We start from the raw sequence: 20,604 nt of genomic DNA on the forward strand, positions 1-20,604 counted from the left end.
TGTAGTGCCTCCAGTCTAACATGGGATATTTAAGCAACAGCTTGCAAGTGGCCATAAAGAAACAACAGCCTGCTTGTGTCCAAGCCTGCTGAGGTATAGCTGAGAAGGATGGCTGTTTCCCATTACAGCCTGATTAAAAGTGGTATCTGTCAATGAGAGATAGAATCAATGAAGACTGAATCAATGCAATATTGGTGTTTTTCTAATGATGCTGTTTCTTGGAGATTTACAGCAATCTTTGATGTCTGCTAGCACTTAGGCCACTGAATCTAGACTAGAAGATATGGTCAAATGCACCAATTTCTGTAGCTTACCTAAACCAAAAAATACACTTATCCCCCTCCTTTCGTTCTACTCTATTTCCTTTTTCTGCTTGAGTCCAGCCCTGGATTTATCCCGCAGGCAGAGCTGCTGTTTGCTCAGCAGGATGAGCTGAAGGAAAAGGACTTTGGAAAGATTTTAGTTATGCAGCGAAGAATTAAAACCAAAAAAAAGCGACACAAAACCAAAGGAAAATATCCCAATTCTCCGGGTTTCATGGTTGGTTATATAACCAATCTCCCTGGTTATATTTACACTCCTATAAATAGAGAATTGCTCTGAAAGAGTGGCCTAAAAAACCAATGACAAACGGAGCCAGCGACCATCGGTGCTGGGGTGGGAGCGGGCGCAGGGCTGGTGGGGCTCAGCACGGGGACGAGGACATCTGGTCATAGTCAGGACACTTGAGCAGAGCAGGGTAGCTACTGTTCATCTGCAGGGAGGCCTCGCTGGAGATATCCGAAGGGCTCCGACCCCGTGCCCATGCATCTGGGTGCAAGAACTGCCCCGAGTAGTCGGAGCAGTTGCTCAGACGGGGACGGTAGAAGCTGGGGTGAGGTCTGTAGATGTCCTCGGCCATGTATCGCTTCATGAAGAGGTAAACGGACATCACCCCAGCGCTCTGCAGGGACAGACAGACAGGGCCTGATGCTCACGGCTGCACCACCACCACAACAGGACAAGAATACAAGCTGTTCGTTTTTTGCACTGCTGACAGTGCACAAGGGCTCCTAAAAACAGTCACTTCACTGCCCTGTGCCTCAGATCCACACAACCACAACTCCTCTTCCTCTGCATTTCATACTTGGCATCAAATGGTGATCAAACACCCCGTCAGTGCTCCAGGCTTGGAGTCTGACCCTGCTGTATGCCTCCTACCTATATAGTATTTTATATATAATAATATATATAATAATAATATTATAGAGATATATATAATAAAACTATATATTACCCTTCTGCCTGCACATCCTATCCTTAAACCCTGTCTGCGTCCTCTTTTTGCTAACAGCCCCAATGCCCCCCCGTCATAAGAGCAGGATATGCTTGTTACAGGGATATGAGGGCTGCTACATACCTCTGTGAGAAGGAATGAGATCGCAGAGAAGGCAAATGACCACCCATATTTGTAATTGAAGAACGTGTCAGAGTCCTTGGTCCTGTTCAGCATCTCGTCGTTAATGCTGGATATGTAGAGGACCAGCCCCACCACCAAGGACAGACCTGGGGAGAAACCAAGAAGAACAGTGGGAAATGCTTCAGGGATGAAGCTGTTGAAGAAGCACCTTCCTTTAAGACCTGACTTGTGAGGGAAAGAGTGAAACTCATGGAGAAGTTTCAGAGCTCTCCTGATGTGAGAATGATGTGCTATGAGAGGCTCATCTCCCCCAGCACCTCCTTCTGCAGGGGTGCTCAGTGCTTTTCCCACTCACCACTGCTAAAAATGAGTTTTAAACCAAGTGATTGCCCACCCTGCAAAGTCCAACCAGGCTGCGGGGCTGAGCCAGAAGCCCCTGTGGGTGATGACTCCAATGAGGAGCCACCCCAGTATGTTAGGAGAGCACTAGCACCTGTGAAAGCAAACGTGCTCCATGCTCAATGGCTTTCAGGCTTAAACCTGGACAGACAAACTCACCTGAGAGGATGAAGAATATCCCCGAGACGAAGGCGAGGATGGTCCTGTGAGGCCGAATGTGGCCAATGTTGCTCAGGATGAAGCCGATGAACATGAAGAAGAGGCTGACCAGAGGGAAGGGGGTGGCAGAGCGGATCATCTCTGGGGGGAGAGGAGCAGAGCAAAGGGAGACTGGATCAATCCTCCCCACATTGTGAGGAACAGGCTTGGTTGTGAGGTGGCTCCAGCCCTCCTGCTCCCTGACCTCCTCCATCCTTCCTTGCTCCTGGTTAATGTGAGTGCCTCTGTGCTGCTCCCTGGCCCCTGGCAGGGCTTCCCCTCTTTGCTGATGAGTAAAGAGATGCTGTGGGAATGGCTGCTAATGTTGGCATTTGTGAGGGTTTGTGTGAAGTGTTACATAGGAAAAAGCCATCAGAACCTGCGTTCTTCTCTAGCTTTGCTGTAAAACTGTTTGCTGAACACTTATCTACTAAATAAGAAATGACCACAGAACTCGTGGTGAGAGCCGTGACACCCCATCCGTAATTCATCCAACTGTGTAATGTGTGAAATTGACTGCTACAGAATAAGTACAGCTGAAAATTATAGAGGAGACTTACAGAGCCAAACACTTCCATAAACATCAGTGCTGAATAGCCAGTGACAGGAAATTGTACAGCTTAGAGCCTCTGTGAGCATCCTCCCATTAGATAACAATGTTCCCAAAAGCTTAGGAGCATATTGGGTGATGCATGTAGTAAAAAACGTTGCATCCTTGCATGGTAGCACTGCTAAGGAAGTAGGAGCTTCTACAGCAAGGACACAAGGAGGATTTCCTCAGGGCATCCCTAGTGACCCTCTGCAGGATACAAAAGATAAGACCCCTCTGGACCACTTACTCAGGACATTGACTGTGGACTCAGACGTCAGCTGGATGTTCATGGGCATGATGTATTCAATAGTGAAGCACCGGCCATGCTCTTCACCTGCAGCAACACACACCATAACTACAGCCATCTGTTAACTACCATCTCTCTTGTGCAGAAGGACCCCCCTTGTTCACAAAGACATGTCAAGGCAGAGGGTTTAAGGTCACCCCAGGGGTGTTATCAGAGCTTTTCACTCCCCCAACTTTTCCAAAGCAGCTCTTGAAACTTCAGGACATTTCAGGTTGGTCACTTTGAGATTCCCATCCCCTTGGGTTTTATTCAGCTCCTGCAGCCAAGTCCCTTCATCCAACTTGGCATGGATGAAGGGAACGGTCGAGCTGACCTGAATCTAAATCTTACAGGGAAAAAGAGGAAAGTTTTGAGCTGCTGCGTGAGGCACTGTGGCATGAACAGGGATGGCAGCAGGGTCTGGCACGGCAGCAGCAAACTCACCCAAAGCCTGTTTGCAAAGGCACACTTATCCATCTGACTATCAAAGCTGGGCACAGGGCAATGACATCAGGCTGTGCCTGAGCTTGGAAACAAAGATGCCTCTAGAAGTGCTGTTTGTCCCCATCCCTTTCCCACAGTATGACCCTGACACACACCAGACATCACCTTACTGAGGGATGCTTTTGGAAGGAGACCATACCTGCCAGGAAGCAGACCCTCCAGAGCCCCGAGTGCAGGGACAGTTTGATCTCGGCCGTCTGGTTTTGGGGCTGGACGATGCCCTCCTCCAGGTAGAGCCAGTAGTCGGTGCTGACGGAGATGCCCAGGAGGCCGAGGCCGCAGACAGCAAACACACTGCTGAGCAGGGTCAGTGCCTTCCTGCTGCAGGCACTCATCCCCAACAGCATAAGGGGTCGAGGCAGCGGCTGCCGGGAGCGGGGATGCAGCCGTCGGCACGGAGCCTTCTGCAGCCTTCTTTGGGGATGGATGTGTCCAGTCTTTGCCCTCTGTTCTTATGTAGGTTGAGCTGAAAGAAGCCATTAAAACAATCACAGTGAGCCCTGACAGATGGAGGGTTTGAACTAAATCCCACCTGACTGCTGCCCCGTGCTGGCCCAGGGCTTTTGAATGTGCTGAATGCTGGGTGCCAGCACTGGGAGGGAGCAGTGTCAGAATGGCTGTCCAGGAGCAGCTCATAGGCTCCTATTGTATTTGCTGTGGGTGAATTCCTGCTGCTCCGGCCAAACCTGGTGCTTGTCTCCCCAAGGATGTAGCCAAACTGCCATCCTCAGAGCCTTATCCATGACGGGCGGCAGCATGAGCTGTATCCTCTCGGCACAGGAGCCTGTTGGGACTCATGGACCCATTAATGGGTCAACAAAGTTGCTTTCAGCTGCTGGACCACAACCACCTCTAGTGCAGCTCCAGCCACCACCAGCATTGCCATTTTACCTCTTCCAGTGCAGATTTACCCACTGGGGCATCAAAACTATGCTGTCTATACATGCTGAATGACATCACCAGACACATCAGAGCAGCATGATGCAATCTTGCCTTCTTTTGCTTTTCACTGTGCTTGCAGATCAGTGCTGGTGTTGGCTGAATGCACAGACTGAATTGGTCCAAACTCAGCTTGTGTTTCAGGGGCAGGCAGGGAAATGGGGCCAGGGAACTGCATCAGGCCCTGGGCAAGCATTAAAGGAGGCAAAAACTTCCCTCATCCCCATGTCGCTTATGGATGGAATCTTATTTTATTTCCTTCTATTTTTGCTCCTGTGTGGAGTTTCGCAGCTCTCAAGTGTCCTGCAGGCTGACAAAACATCACCAGAAACAGGAGTTCTTGGTGCAGCAGGGAAAAAGTGCAATTCATATAGGGGGAAAAAAGCCACAGAAATTAATGATTAGAGAAATAAGAGCAAGAAGGGGAATATACATGCGAATGATGGTCTTCTAGGGAGTGGGAATGAGGCAGCTAGCACTATTGACTACTGCTATAAAAGCAGTATGAATCACTGACAAGTGCAGTGTAATGTGTATTTTCCAAGGCACATTTTGCTGTTATTCAGTAGTGCAAATGATATGGGAAAAAATTAAAAATAATCTAGCTAGATGACAAAACCTACCCAATTTAAGAGAGCAGCAGCAGGATGCATCTTCCTTGGGCTCCCTTTGAAACTGCACCAGCTTTGTTTGTGCTGCTTGAAGTTTCAAGGGACAACAGATGGGAGGGAGCTGTGCAGCACAGCTGCATCCCACTGCCTGGGAAGAAGGGCAGCATCCTCCTAAACACATATCTCATTTAAAACACCTATCCCCAGAATAGCGATGGATAAGCAATAGAGCCAGGGAAGGTATGTCCTGTATCTGCCTAGGTGTCAGTTTTGAACCCACACAGGAATAACTCCACCACGCCTGTACTCACAGCCGGTGCCGGCTGTAGCAGCACATGGTGAACAGGCTCTTCGGAAGAGAACCTCGTTGCTGTTATCACAGCAAAGGTGGTTGGGTTTAGTGATGAAATCAGATGTGGCTGCTTCCAGGGCTGGGAGATCACAGCTTGCTGTTCTGACACATCAGGGCAGGCGAGCAGACCAGAGGAGGGCTTTTTTCTTGCACCTCTGATATAAACTTATTAATCCTTACTTGCTTCCCATGACTTTCAGTGATGCCAGAAGTCCCCAGAGCTTGCACTTTTACGCTCAGAAGCCTCCAAAGACAGTGTTCTGCCATAGTTCACTTATGATTAATACGAGCAGACAAGGCTGGTAGTTATTTCTTGCTGTTGAATGGCTGCTCTCTTGGGAGCTCTGTGCTCTTGCAGTGCCCATCCCCAGCACATCTATAGCACAGTGCACAGCACCAAGCTCCTGACAGCCTGGTCCTGGGCAGATCCTGCAGCAAGTTTCATAACAAGACTGATATGAAGGGAACTTGTAGCTTCCATGGACTCCAAATAAGTGCATTTACTGAACAGATGCAATGCCCAAAGCCCATCTGCACCTCCAGCTTGCTGATCCAGGCAGCAATAAGAGAGAAAAGCAGCTAATGCTGCTGGAAGAGTTGCAAATCCTTGTGTAAAGAGAAAAAGGGGGAGAGAGACTTTTATTATCACATCCTATCCCGAGTCCAAAGCAGACAAGTACATCTTGGTTGGAAGCAGATGTACTTGCACCCTTGAGCACTGCAGCAGCTCTGATAATTCTCTTCCACATGAAATCAAGGATTTGGCTTTTACTACGTTCACATTGAGCCATTTCCCAGAAGGTACCGACCTACAGGAAGAGGGGAGCTGTCGCTTACAGGCAGCCCAAGCAAATGCTTCAGCTCAGTACTGCAAGCTTCCACCTTTGGCTTTGCTAACAAGCCTCATTTTCAATGTTCCTATTTAATGCTTCCCTCAGCTCAAGAAAAGCAGGATGTGTTCCCAGGAGGAACATCTCCCTGCTAGGGATGTGAGGAGTGAGATGTATAGAGGAGATGTTCAGGTTTGTCTTCCCTGAGGAATTAGGAGGCAGCAGCTGAAGAAGGAACTGGAAGCTATGGGGGAGAGAAGCACATCCTGTAAAGGTAGCCTTGCATCTTGGTTGCCTGAGGACAACCTTGTCAACGGGAGAGACTAGCACAGAGCTATAGACATTAGAACACCGCTCTGCTCCTTCACTAGATGGGAATATGCCATTTCCATCTCTTTACAGATCCCATTTGATCCAGCAATACAAGCAGGCAAAACACAGATCATCTGGCTCACCCCTTCTTCTCCCTAACTCAGAGCTGTATTTTCTAGTTGCTGCCTCAAAATGAACAGTGGTTACTACAGAGAGTCTCATCCTTCTTGGCAGTTTGGTGCCAAAATGGTAAAAGGAGTTGGAATCTATTCTTGGCTCATGTAGCATCAACAACCATCCTCCTTGCACATTCCTCTTTAATAAGGAGCCAAAAAAGTAGGGGGTATATGGAGGTCTAGATAAAGCCATTTGGAGGGAAATAGCTAAGTATTGCCTATGATTTGTTACCCATTAACACCAGACACTGGAAAATATACCCATTTACCATCACTTATATTGGCTATTGGGGTGATGCCAGCAGCAGGGAGAGGGGTTGAGAGTCAGAGGCATGCCTCTCAATTGCCTCATTTCTTTTCTCTCTCACACTTCAATTTCCATGTAATCAGGAATGCATTAGAGACTGATCCCTATTACTGCCTTGCTGGCACATAAACCGGAGCTGATCTGGTGGGGAACAGGAGGCAGGGATGGTGCAGAGCAGCCGCTTCGATCAAACCTTCCCCATGTCCAGTGCTTGGAGAATTAGCAGGGCTCTCAAGAGAAATAGTTTTCAAGGACACCAGCAAGAGCTGGCTTGATTTTCAGCAAGGATTTAGTCCCCAGTCACCTTTACCAGCTGTGTTCTGCTTGCTACAGCTGAAAAGGTGATGCTGGTCGGCTTCCAACAGTAGCTGGGTTTTAAATTAAGTGAATATAGCCCCAATGATTTCCAAGAAGTAGGACCTTATAACAGCTCCTGCTCCTTCAATCACACTGTACCTTCTGGTAGTAGCCCAGGGAATGATACAGGCAATCTGCAATGTAATCTGCAGTCCTTGTAATGAATTTCTTCTTGTCCTGGAGCCACAGCTTGTGATGGAAACTGCACACAGCCCATGCAGGACTGACCCCTGCAGAAAATGAAACTAAATTGGTGGTGTTCCTAATGCAATTCACCCAGATGAGGAGTGAGTTGAAGTCTTTACCTATTGCTCCACAGCCACAGAAAGGAAACATTATCCTGGTCCAGATTTCTGAGCCCACTGCTCTATGACATAAGACCAAGCACAAGCCACCACTCTGGGCTATGTGGATGAGCTGAGAAAAATACATATATCAGTGGTCTGGACAGGGTGGGGTGTATCAATAAATCACTACTCTGCATTCAGCAGGAAACCTGCCCTGGGTAAAGGGAAAGAGCAGGGCCAAGACAGACCAAAGAGACAGTGATTGATTTTCATGTGTCTACAGCATCATTTCAAGTTCCTGACATTTGTGAAGAGGGGAAGCCCTGCCAAGGTGACTGGAGCAGACAGGAGGGATGGTGTTGGTTGTGGAGGGGCGCTGGTATCCAGGACGAGCCTGACAACCTGTGTTTGTGAAGGCCTGATCCTTGCCAAGGGCAGAGAGAGATCAGAGGTTAAGCCATGGAGCTGGGGCAATGTGAGAAACGGAGCAGAAGATAAAGGAGAGGGAATAAAGCCTGGTGGAAGAGGGGGTAGGAAACCCACTGAGTTTATATCGATGGGTAAGAGCAGGCAAATGCAAGTGAGCGAGAGCTGTGATGGAGCTGAGCTGAAAGGAGCAGCTCCCACTAAGCTGCAACAAGGAAACTGGGCTGGCTAAAAATAAAGGGCCTTCAAGCAGCATGATCTCTTCCTCAGGACACAACGCAGGCCACAGCCCTGGGCATAAATAAATAGGTCAAGGAGAGTGGCTCCTTCAGAACTAAACTTCCCTGAGCTGGTAGGGCTCAGGCAGACAGGACCATGCTGGGGGCTGGCTGAGGCCACTGTCACCCCCCTTCAGACAGCACAACATCACCCTGGCTCCCTCATGGCCACATCCAGAACAGCCTAATTTGGCCATTATTACATCCAGTGGAATAGAAAGGTGGTTGTGAAAAGATGTAGTGGTTCCCACTGAGCTTACGGAGCATCCAAAGGGTGCAAATACTTTGGTCCTAAACCAGCCTGCATCCTGTTGACTTGAACTGATGCTGTCAGTTTACAGAGAGGGTTTTATCAATGTGAGGAGCACTTAGTGGGGTGACTTTGGCCACAGCCAAGTGTATGCATCTCAGCAGAGAGGAGGAAGACAAAGAGATGGTGTGTGCAGTGCCTGCTGCTCCATCTGGAAACCCAGCTCCACAAACCTGACCTGGGGTACTTGGTGTTTGGGAAAGGGTTCTGGAATTACTGCATGGGAAGCAACAGTCCCTTCTGAGGCTTGGAAAAGGTGTACTGCAGGTAGGAGAGGACAAGACTGCTCTGCTTCCATACACCAGCTGAAGGAGAGCAGGGATGGCTGCAGGGAAAAGCAGTATCTCCTGTGCTGGCCCACTTAAAGGGAAATGGTTGAAGGGGATATGGGATGCTGGTCCATAGGGTTCCCAAGAGCACTGCCCTGGGCTGCTGGCACAAGCCATCTCACGTGGCACATAGGAAGACAGAAATATACAAGGCAGCTTTATAGAGCTGCATTAGTGTCATATAAAAACAGCTCGATTTCTGGGAGAGAAATCATGTATTGGTAAAACTGAGTACAGAAATAAATCTTTTTGATGTGGAGGAGGGTTAGCCTGATATTAAGAAACGAAACAGTCCATCTCATGGGGGTTTGAATGGCACTAGTAACTGAGACTGCGAGCCATAAACTTCAAAAGGATCAATACTGGACTTGAAAGCTTTCCCTTGCACTTCCATTACAGCCGGGTAGAAACAGCAGCATTGACTCCATCGAGCACACAGGGCTCACAGGCTCTCCAGAGAGGGTTTAAAACAACCCCCAGAAGGCTGGTTATAAGTTATTTACACTTAGATTGAGCCACAGCAATGATAAACCTATTAAGTTTTTGCTTGTCATCAGACACAAGGAACACCTGAAAAACAATAGGAAGTAACTGTGTGTGACCACTACCAGCTCTAATGCTCACCACTCATTTCATGAGTGGGATTACTTGGCATTTTTCTCTTATAACTGACTTCCATAATCCGAGAAATTCCCCTTTTCCCTAGCACTTCCCATACTTCATTTCTTGTCCAAGTTATCTTTTAATGCTTGATCAAAAATCAAGTGCAAGAGTGAAGGAAATGTTGTACAGAAAGTGCCATGTTTTACTGCTGACCCCACTGCCTGCTGAGCAAGCCCTCAAGGCTGACCCTCAGCTGCTCTTCCCTCTGTTTTAACCACACACCAGCCTTTTTGCTGTGGACTGCTCAAAACCTGCCCTTTTAGCTTAGGTCTGGTTTGAAAGGAGGTTGTTACTGGTTAACTGAGCCCATCTTCAGCTCAGTTCAATAGCAAATGATATTCCCAAGGTCAAAGGAGCAGCAATGGAGGTTTTGCCCACTCCAGCCCTGGAACCAGACACTTTCCCAAATAGGCCATCTCTGCTGTGCCCGTGCCGAGGCGATGGCTCTGCTCCAGCTCGCTCACACTAATGGCTTTGAATGATGCCAGTAACATTCAGCAAATCAACTGAGCAGCCCCCTGGTCCCGGCTCACGCTGCTGGCACAGCCCGTGTGTGTACAGCCAGTGCTCATTCACATGGGCTTTCTGCATCCACAAATATCCCTTCCCAAACCTTTTATGCAGCGCATCCCACGCGCGTCTCCTTTCTCCTTGGTGTTGAAGGCTCTTACCTTGCTTAACCCCAACTGAAGCAACGCTTTGGCAAGCAGACAACCTGCGATGCTGGTTGTGAGGATGGGGAGCTCAGGTTCCGGAGGGTCCTTGGTGGATGCTTTGGCTGCAGGATGGCTCTGGGAGCAGCTAGGAGCAGTGTGGCTTTAGCAGTGGGCAGGGGAGAGCTCCTGGACCATAGGAGAGGGCACAGCCTTGGTTCTCCTTCTCCAGTTGACTCACACGAGGGATGCACACTGTGAGGACAGGGGTACAGCAGCCAGGTCTCTGCATCCAAGTGCCAGCAGCTCCTACCCTGTGGGTTTGTAGGAAAGCATTACCCAAAGTGTATTGCTCAAGAGGGAAATGGCAGCTAAAGCCCTGAGCTTGCAGCTTGCCCACGCACCCAAGTCCAGTTCCCTAGGTCTGAACTATATATACATGTACATTCAAGGTTTACACCAGTAACAATAGCTGAGCCCTTTCCTCTGCAGAGCCCTTCCCAACACCCTCTCACCTTCTGCATATCAAAGCTAACGTACAATATTCCCCTACTTGCAGTGTGTCAGAGTGCTCGCAGCCAGGGACATGACTCAAACTGCTGATTTCAACACCCTACAAAGAGCTGGAAAAGCAGAATAAAAGGGGAATATCTGGAGCTGCAAAGCAAAACAGCTGGGGACTTGGCTATAAAAGCTGCAGGAATCTCACTGCTGTGTGCTGCAGAGAACAGTACTTGCCATTAATCCCTGCATGATGTACATTACAAGTTGTATTTTATATCCTAAATATATAAACTCCAGTAACCCAACGATCCAGTGACCCTCTTCTGGCTCCGGTGCAGTGCTTCCCTCTGCTCAACTTGGCTGGCACAGAGGAAACCTGAGCAAACCCAGCAATAGGGAGGACTGAAGGCAATGTAACCCTCAGCTGCAGGCATCTGCTTCCCACCAGGACCAAGGCTGGGCTGGTCTAGTGGAATATTAAATCCTTAACAGTTGGTTCTTGTTCACTTCAACATTTAAGATGCCAGGAAGTCCTGCAGTGGTCTTGTATATTATAAAGAGGAGCATTAACTTCTTCCTTGCACAAAAGCTTTTCTGTATATCCTTCCAGCAGCAAGGCAGGTCACAGCATGACTGAAGATGTCAGGCACCTTTTCCTTAAGGCATTGATGCTGTTTGAAGACGGAGTGGGTATGAACACAACCCACAAATGCAGTGCAAGCCCTGCAGGAGCTGTGTGTTTTGAATGCCAGCGCATGAGATTTCTCTGGGCTATAAACTCCTACTGCTACAGAAGGTCTAAGAAAAGCCCCATTCCCAGCCCAGGTTCCGGGAGCTGCTGCTGCTCCACAGAGCGTGGCCACCACCCCCGTTTCCTTATTTCCCCTTACCCATCAGTGTATGACAGCCTGAGCTAAATTAAGCATGCTGGGAGCCAAAAAATAGCATCAAGAGCTAATTAAAACCCTTCCACCTCCCCCGTGTCAGCAGTGGGGAGAAGCGAGCCGCAGGTACCCGTGCCATGGAGGCAGGGCAGCCCACCACGGCTCATCCCTGCCTGCTGCAGCTCTTCTCACCAGTGCTGGCAGCTGGAGGGCTTTTATGAGCACTTTCAGTGTGATGAATGAGGGAAAGCAAGAAATCCCCTGAGCGCCTCTGGCATCTCTGAGCAATGAAGGCTGCAGAGCAGCGCGTTGGGGAGGTTGCACGTGGCTGCCGAGACCTCTGTCCCTTTGGTGTGATTAAACATGATTGCTAGCATGAAGCAGATGCCTTGTTAGACAGGAGACGTGCTCAGAAACCAGCCTCTGAGTACCAAAACAGTGGCATAAATAAAGTGGAGAAGGGCTGTATCGCCCACACGGCAGGCAAACATCTTAACAACCTAAGTGCCATTCATGGCTGTCATTAAGCCCTGGTACCAAACACAGTGGCAGCTCCATCCAGCTTTGCTTGGGTAGTTTGGGACACAGCTCCTCAGATAGCAGAGGTCATCATACAAAAGCTCCCCAGGTCTGATGTGGAGCAGTCGCAGACCATGTAGGAAAGGTCTTTGCTTTGTGTAACTTGCTTAGTTCAGTAGTCAGCAATATTGAAGTTTATAATAAGCATTTTCACACACTGGAGGTACCAAACTTTCTATCATCACCCAGATTTTAGCAAGGCTCATTGCTAATTCCAGGCTTTAGCAGTAAAGGTCTCAGCAGACAGGGCAGGAAAAGCCATGCAGGACATGGAGCAGCCTGAGCCAGGCAGAGGCAGCATGACCAGGTCAGAGGAGCACAGCCCCATCCTGGGGAAGGCTGCAGGAGCAGGCAGGGAATAGACTGGGTCTCACTCAGTTTCCATCCTTCCCCCAGGCCAGCACCTATTACCAGGTGAAACTTGGCCTGGCTGGTGTACCTGGTCTTCAACACCCCTCTCCTATCCATACAGTAGCTTGGTATCACCATGTGCTTGCATGTGCAGCATCCCCCCGGTACCTCTCCTGCCACCTATATAATGACCTGATATTTTCTTCTCCATGTGGTCTAGAAGATACTTTGCAGTAAGAACTGTAAACCAGCTGACACACATGATGCTGATGTTGCTTTCATCTTCATACATCTTTACCTGTACATTGTACAGAACAGGGCAGCTTTGTCCCAGTTTGCCTGTAGTCACCTTTTCCGTGTTTCAGGAGGGATGTGCTGCTTCCCAACCAGCAATTCAAGCATCAGGAAGATTTAACACAACTTCCCACATCACCCAGTTTCCTAGCTTGGGTTTGCTGTGTTGTCTCTGGCCACCTGCATCTTCCAGGGTCTCCCAGCATCATCCAGGGGAGGACCATTTTGTGTTGAATACAAGTCAGTGCAGCTCTGAGCATCCTCCCAAGAGACACGAGGGAAGCTGAGGATGGTGACAAAAGGAAGCAGAGCCCCAGCTTGGATCAGGTGTTTTGGGAATGTCGCAGGCAAAGCTTTCTGTTCCTGTAGAAAGCAATGACATCCATCCTCACTCAGGTAAGAGGCATAGGGGCAGGAGATGAAGGCAGAGCAGTGGCCAGTCCCACACAGCTTCATCCAGACCCTGCCACAGTCCTGGGAAGGGCTCTTGGGTAACAGGCTTCCAGCTATGAGACAAACAAGGATGTTCATGGTCCATCCTTCCAATGAAGGATGCTCCAGGATTTCCCCATCTGCCTTGTGCCAGCACCTGCTGCAGGATCCCCATTGGCCCCTCTCACCTGCTCCAGTGTCTGACTTGAGCATCACCTCAGGTGAGTACTTCGCAAATAGTTCACCTCTTTTCTTCTGTGATATACTGCATCTCAGTAATCCTTACATACAAACAGCTCACCTTTTGCTTGGGACATGGCACCCAGAGTCCTGACAGAGGAAGGACTGGAAATCTTCCTATCTGCACACATCCAAGCAGTGGTTGAATGTCTCACCTGGGCTTGGCATTACAGTATCAACCTCTGTTGCTGGGTTTTTAATAACCGAATGCTTACAGCATCACTCCTCCTGTCTACACCCGACTTTCTGACTGCTGCAAATACTGAGGTTTCTCCATACCCTGCTGCTCACAGCTCCACCATCCCCACTGTCCAGCAGGATGGAGAACACTGGAGGACACAGATGCCCATTCCAGGACCCCTCTGCAATCCCACACTTGGGCCACCTCTACCAAACACACCTCTCTGAGCAAGCAGAGCTATCCTCAGCCAGAGCTGTGCAGAGAAAAGGGACATCTATTGTAACCAAGTGTTTAATGTCTCGTGAGAAGCCAGGGCCATGGGGCTGCCCATTTGTAGGGCTTTGAGGGAGAGACCTGAGCCTGTGCTCCCAGCACTGGATGGGCACCGAGGGGGAAAATGGATTATCCACAAGTTCTCTTGGGTCAGTGGATGCCTTCTGCTGTGCTGCTCAACCAGCCCCCTCGGTGCATCCCTCAGCAGTGCCCTAATGAGGGTTCCCACTGATGAGCAGTGATACCTCCCTCATAATAAAGGAAAAACAGCAACTCCCATCTTCCAAAGGGCCAGGCATAAGCTCCACTCAGCTGTAACAGCCCATGTTCTGAGCCTGAGGATGCATCTGTGTCTTCCTGTGACAAATTCCATTCTCCTAGGAAATATTTTACTATGAATGTCAGAAGTTTGTGGCTAAAAAGAATAAACTGGTGTGACTTTGACTCCCAATCTTCTCTCTAGAACACACCTGAAGCTCAAACTCCCTTTAACTTCAATCAGATTAAGGCTCCCAGATAACTTTGGACCTAGTCTCTATCACCCACCTGTTTTCAAAATGCCATCCTAAACCCAGAGCTTTAAATCTTCCCATCTGACTTACAGGAACCTCCCAGTGCTGTCCCCTCACGTAGCTCACAGCTCACAGATACTGCTGAAGCCTCCACAGGCTTGTGCGTTATTTCCCTTTAGAGTTTTATATTCTCTTCCGTCTCCATAAATGAAGCTGAAGCTGCAAATGCTGCGGTATGGATGCTGCCAGGTGGGGATTCATTCAGCTCAATGAATATATTCAACAGCTACAGCAATCCAGCAAGGGATGGGAGCAATAAACACACAGAAGCATTTCTGTCCCCTGGATGCCACGTGGGGCAGCTGTAGGGCTGCTGAGGGGAAGGCATGATGGCAATGGGATGGGCTGCAGAGAGCCCTTTGGGTTTTAACATGGGTCGTGGTGTGACAGATGGAAAGGGTGTCCCTGAAATCCAGCAGCAGATGAGCCTCTGACAGGAGGGAGCCCAAATACACTCTGGAAACCAAAGTGCAGCAGTGATGGGAACGTGGGAATGCTCCTCCTGCCCAGGTCACACCTCCAGTCCCGCTGCTACTGCACAGGACTCAGTGGGAATGCTCCTTTTCAGTGTTCCTGCTGTTTTCAGTGAGTGCAATGCCCTTGCTGCCCTTCCCAAAGGCTCACCTGCACCATGCGGGGCACCTACCAGCTCCAGTGGGGCCTCCTCTTTGTTGCCGTCTCCCCTGTGTGGGTTCAGGGGTGCAAAGGACACGATGGAGGTGGCAATGCTGCAGGTCAGAGTCCTCTCTGTTCACCACCAAGGAGCCTTCTGCTGCTCTGCTTGGGAGACCCAACCTAAGAGCTGCAGAAAACATCACCTGTCAGGGGCTGATGAAGTTTTACAACATGCCAAGCAGTAAATCAACAGCCGAAGGATGTGTCAGAAGCCCTCCCTGCTCACAGCCCTGCTGGTGAGGTACCACATTTCCCGTTTCACCACCTTTCATGGGATATGAATAGTGTGTAGGGAAGTGCAGACAGGCTCCACGTCCCTGTTCGCCTGGTCGTATGGTAACACATGAACCAGCTGGTTTGGGTTATTTTCTTCTCTACTTTACTTCACCTAACAACTAGGTCAGTTTTTTCTCAGATGGCCTCACTTGGATTCATGCTCCCCTCTCTATGGGGTTTGCAACAGTGAAAAGCACTGGTAGCCCCTGACTTCCAGCAGATTTTACATCCCCTGTGTTGGATGGGAGGCTTAGAGCAACCTGCTCTAGAGGAAGGTATCGGGCAGAGGGTTGGAACTGGATGAGCTTTAAGGTCTTTTCCAACCCAAATCAGTCTCTATGAGAACACACTTCCTTTCCGAGGCTCAACGTACCAAAGTCACTGGTGAGGATGGGGATGCTCACAGCTGCCAGGCGATGGCTTCTGTGTCCGAGCAGCCTGGAGCAGGAAAACCCCTGGGTATAAACCCCGGAATCCACCGGCTCCGGCTGCTCTGAGGTCCGCCGGGAGGACCCGGGGCTCCGGTAAACCCCAGCTCCCAGGCGGTGCTGATGGAGCGGGGCCGGAGCAGCCGGGCAGGGACCGAACCCGCTTCCCCACGGCCACGGTACCCGGGTCCTGCCTTGCGCTGGGCGCTGGGACCGGCTCCGCGCATCGGAGCCCGAGCGGCAGCTGCTGCCCGGGGCGGTGCCCGCTCCCCCCGGGCGCTACCGAGGGCAGGGCCGGCTCCGGCTGGGGGGGGGGGGGGGATACGGAACGTGTATAAATGGATCCATTGATCCCTCAGCCCGTGCCCCTCCGCGCCCGGCGGCACTTCCCAGACCCCCCCCCCCCCCCCCCCCCGGTTTAAACTTCCAGGGTTTCACATCCAATTCGGGACCCCCCCGTTTCCGAAGCCGCTTCCCAGACAGTGCCCCCCCCCCCCCCCCCCCCGACACGAGCAGCGGCACCCGTCTCCGCCTCCCCCCCCCCCGGTCCCCCGCACCCACCGGCCCCGCGGGCGCTGCTCCGGAGCCGGGACGCGGCCGTCGGCCTCGGGGATGCTCCGCGGAGGGGAGGGGAAGGGAGGGGAGGGCATCACATGGCGCCGGCGGGGACAGCCCCTCCCTCCAAGCCCCCATCCCTCCCTCCATCCCTCCTTCCCTTTCTCCGTCCTCCCCTTCTTCCCTCCCCTTTCCCCCCTCCCTTTTCCTCCATCCACCCCTCCCACCTCCCTCTCGCTTCCCTTTATCCCTCCTTTCCCCTTCCACCCTTTTCACCTTATTCCCCCACTTTCCCTCTGTTCTGTGCTCTTTTCCTCTGGTCCCCTCCTTTCCTTCATCCGTCCCCAGTCCCTCAGCTGTAGCTGGTGGCTCCAGCTCACCACAGGGCAGGGGTAGGAGCCAGCACTGCCCCTCTGTACATGCTCCCTTCTAAGCACCCCCTCTGCACCCACTAACCTGGAAAACCATGGTGCCCTCTGGGGTGGCAGCGCTGAGTGGGTGATGCACCTGGGACACAGCACATGTGGGAGCTGGGGAAAGGAAAACTGGCTCTGGCCACTGGGTTAAACACATCCACAGCTAAGGACAGAGCAGACACGGGGAGGGCTGAGGGCAGCAAGCCAGTGTGCTGGAGAAAGCCAGCTTGGCAGGGCTGGGACCAGAGCAGGGACACAGCCAGGGCTAAAGGAGAGGGACACAGGGACAGATGCTGTGGCTCTGGAAGCCACGTTCAGAACAAGTGATTCAGCCAAAACACACAGAATATTAGCCACAGAGCCAAGAATAAGCAGACAGCTCTATCAGTGCGTCCAGCAATGGGACACTTCACTGGGTACAGCAGGAAGGACAAGGAAAGGGTCACACACCATGCGGGTAACAACTGCTACGTGAGCTGCCAGTCTCAGCAGCAGGGCCAAGGGCAGCTCACAGCACCATTGCAGTGCCAGAACCTCAGATCTGTGCAGTGATTTCTGCAGTAAGAGCTTATTCTGTGCAAGGGCTTTGCATGTGCCAGGATGGCTCCTGCAGTGGGGAGCTGGGCAGTAACAGCAGTGGGGCAGCTTGAAGGGAAGGCACCTCTGACATCCTCCAGCAGGAAAGCAATGAAAGCAATCTGTTAATTACAAGTCTGATAAATTCAGTGTCTAATAGGCACTTGGGGCACCAATCCTCAGTGGTCTGGCTGAAACGTGCTGCAGCTCTGCTGGAGGCGTCTGCAGTTAGCAAAACATGACTGTCCTAGATGGATAATGCAAAGTAAAGTGAGATATGAGATGCAGAGGAGGTGTTGGCTGGATGACTTGTTTGAAGTCAGTGCTTTGGCTTGTTGAGCTCTGCCTTGTTTGAGAGAGATAATAGAAAATGATGCAGATGTGCAAGATTTGATTCCCCCAGTGAGAACACAGTGGAACCCCCAGTGAGATGCAGGCTGGTGAAAACCTGCCTCCCAGTAGGGCCCCAGCTGGCAGCCAGGGCATAGTGGTTATTTGATTTGAGGGAATGCACCTCCACATATGTTCTTTTACCCCAAATTACAGCAATACTTAAGTTACAGCGAATTCAGCATGTTTTCCCAGGCTCATCTCTCGGCCCCCTAAGGAGGAACTGACTGGCCTTGCAAAGATGCAGCTTTCAGCATATCCTTCCTTGCAGCTGGAGCTCTCAAAACAATCCCCAAAGGTATTTGGTACCTGTCATTCGCATTCGAGGAAGAACAGAAGGCAGTAAATCCATCAGGGGATGGACAATATGGACAGAGCAGAATGGATTCTGCACTGGAAAATGGAGGGCAAAGAGGTGATGCCCTCTGGTACCCCAGCCCCACGCAGCCCCAGGGAGGAGGCCCTGGGATGGAGCTAATCAGCAGGGAATTACCAATAAAGTCAAGCTACAAGAGGCAGGCTAGACCTGGACGTTCATCATGCCCTGTCAGGGTACATTATTTAATACAGTAATTGGCTGCTCCATCACTTTTCTTTGTTCTATATTGGTAAAAACCCCCAGCAAAACAAAGCAGAGCTTCACTTCCTCCAGCCAGGCAATCTGCTCTATTAGCTGCTTGGGCCCTGTGCAGGGTTATTTGAATCCAGCATGCATAGTACAGCCAGTGACATAATTAACCATTACAGTGTGAGAGGCCCCCAGCAGCCATGCATATAATCAATTAGAAATACACATTTTGGGCAGCAGTCTCCCCCCTCTTTGCTTGTGTGCAAACGTGCTTGGGCTAAAACACTCGGATGGATTTTCCATTGCTGTTTGTTTCACACAGCAACTCCTGCCATGGCAAAGCACATGCATGATGCCAGCACTAACACCAAGAGTCTCCCACCAGCACGGCAGGGCTGGGATGCAGGAGGGTACCAGTGATGCCTCCCAAAACTGCAGGAACACAGCTGAGTTTTCCTACCTCATTAGCAGCTATCCATAATCCCTTCCCCATAACACCTACCTCCTCCTAACAGCCAAAGATGGTGAATGTGAAACAGAAACCCCTTCTCCTGGCCAGGAGCTTGATGTGGCTGTTCCAGGCAGGACAATTAACACTTAGCATCTTCTCAGCATCCTCCAAAACTTGGGGATCAGCTTTGCCCCATCCTGCAACAGCTTTTTGATTGATGTGATACCATCTTGTGCTGCATCTCCAAAGCAGCATCACTTCAACCACCCCACTTTTCACTATTTCCTGCCTTGCTTTCTCCTCCCCAAGAGGGAGGATCCCTCAGCACACCTACATGTGGGGCCAGTGAAGCTGGGTGGGACCTTGCATCTCACCTGTGCCAGCAGGGCTGAGCTTGATCCTTGTGCTGGTGGAGCTGCCTTGAACACCATGTCCATGGTTGCATGAAGTTCTAGAGATGCCTGATTGAGCAGCTTTATGATACACCCAAGACTTAATCTTTGCAGTGAGGAGGGATTAGAGCTTCATTAATGGCCCAGAGCAGATGCAATCCTTTACAGCAGCTCTCCCTGGCTGTCAGCAGTGCTGCAGGGTGTTGAGAGCCCATCTCCTTCCAGCCACAAGTGTTTAATTCCTGCAGGTGGCATCTGCAGGGAGCTTTTCCCTGCCCTTTTCCCTTCACAGAGAAGGCTCTCAGCACATTACACAACAGAAGGTCTGGTCCTGTCATCCTGGGCTAGAAACTTACAGAACCCCTTATGTTTGCCTCCCATCCCACTGCCTCCAATTTACACTGAGCTATTCAGACACCAAATCTGCCCAGCAAACTGACTGGGATGAAGTGCCCACAGGCAGCCACCCCTCAAGCCCACGTGTGGCTCTGGTCTGGCATCAGACAACAGCTACCAACCAACTTCACCTGTACACCAGGCTGTAAAGGAGCATCTTGGACACAGGAAAGGAAAACCTGCACCAGGGAGAGATTGCAGTGTTCGGACAGGGAAGGAGGTGAGCAGGTAGAGGCAGTGATGTGGTGATGTGATGCTGAAGCTGCTGTGGCTTGTGTGGGAGGTGACGGCTGCTCCATGCCAGCTGCCTTGGTGCTTGCTATTTCTGTCCTTTCGTGGGCAGCTGGGCTGGAGGGAGGCTTGGGCAGGCACTGGAGCACTGCAGAGATGCACAGCAGCCTTGGCACGGTGCTTGGGGGACCCTGTTGCCACCCTGCTGCCATCCCCCACAGCTTCCCAAGGTTGGGAACCACTTGTTGGAGACTTCTGAGGTTTTCCATGAGAGGGGTTTTGTAGGACAGAGATCACACAGAGGCACCAGCAGCCTGGGTTTGGGGTCCACAGCAGCAGCACCCATGGCTGCTCTGCAGGTGGGATGCAGCATTGGGATGGGCAGCTCTAACCAGGTCTGGTTACATGGCAGCAGTGAGCACACCCTCATCCAACGCCTGCTTCTTATCTCAGCAGCATCATTATTTTCTTAGCTTTCAATCAGTGAAAGGAGGAAAAGAAGGAAAACTCCTGGCACCAAAGAACACCAGGGATTGGTGTTCATACCCCACTGGCACCATGACTAAGGGAAAGGAATTAACCCCTGTGGGCTGCTGGAGCTGAAGCTCCGTTTGCGGTTTCCCCTGCACATCCCTACTCCTGGAGCTGCTGCTTGGGAGGAAGCACAAGGAGAGGTGCAGCCTTATTTTTATCTCCGCACCCACATGCTGTGTGAGCAGCACAGAGCCTTCC

General features: G+C 50.8%; 1 protein-coding gene across 1 annotated transcript; it reads right to left on the reverse strand.

The window, feature by feature from the left end:
* Positions 1–685: 685 nt before the first annotated feature.
* CACNG5 (calcium voltage-gated channel auxiliary subunit gamma 5) lies at positions 686–10,338 on the reverse strand. The gene is made up of 6 exons (XM_034067790.1): positions 10,227–10,338; positions 3,518–3,844; positions 2,836–2,922; positions 1,958–2,098; positions 1,400–1,545; positions 686–943 (listed from the first exon to the last, which is right to left on the reverse strand). The coding sequence occupies exons 2-6, from the start codon at positions 3,723–3,725 to the stop codon at positions 686–688; spliced, it is 840 nt and encodes a 279-aa protein (XP_033923681.1). The 5' UTR covers positions 3,726–3,844; positions 10,227–10,338.
* Positions 10,339–20,604: the final 10,266 nt, after the last annotated feature.

This window comes from Melopsittacus undulatus, chromosome 11 (genome assembly GCF_012275295.1).
Source record: "Melopsittacus undulatus isolate bMelUnd1 chromosome 11, bMelUnd1.mat.Z, whole genome shotgun sequence".
Taxonomy (NCBI): Eukaryota; Metazoa; Chordata; class Aves; order Psittaciformes; family Psittaculidae; genus Melopsittacus; species Melopsittacus undulatus.

Coding starts and splice junctions, on each gene's coding strand:
- CACNG5 (XM_034067790.1), bottom strand. CDS start 3,725: ATGCTGTTGGGGATGAGTGCCTGCAGCAGGAAGGCACTGACCCTGCTC. Junction 2,923..3,517: donor GAGGGTCTGCTTCCTGGCAG/GTATGGTCTCCT, acceptor GTGTTGCTGCAG/GTGAAGAGCATGGCCGGTGC. Junction 2,099..2,835: donor GTCCACAGTCAATGTCCTGA/GTAAGTGGTCCA, acceptor CTCTCCCCCCAG/AGATGATCCGCTCTGCCACC.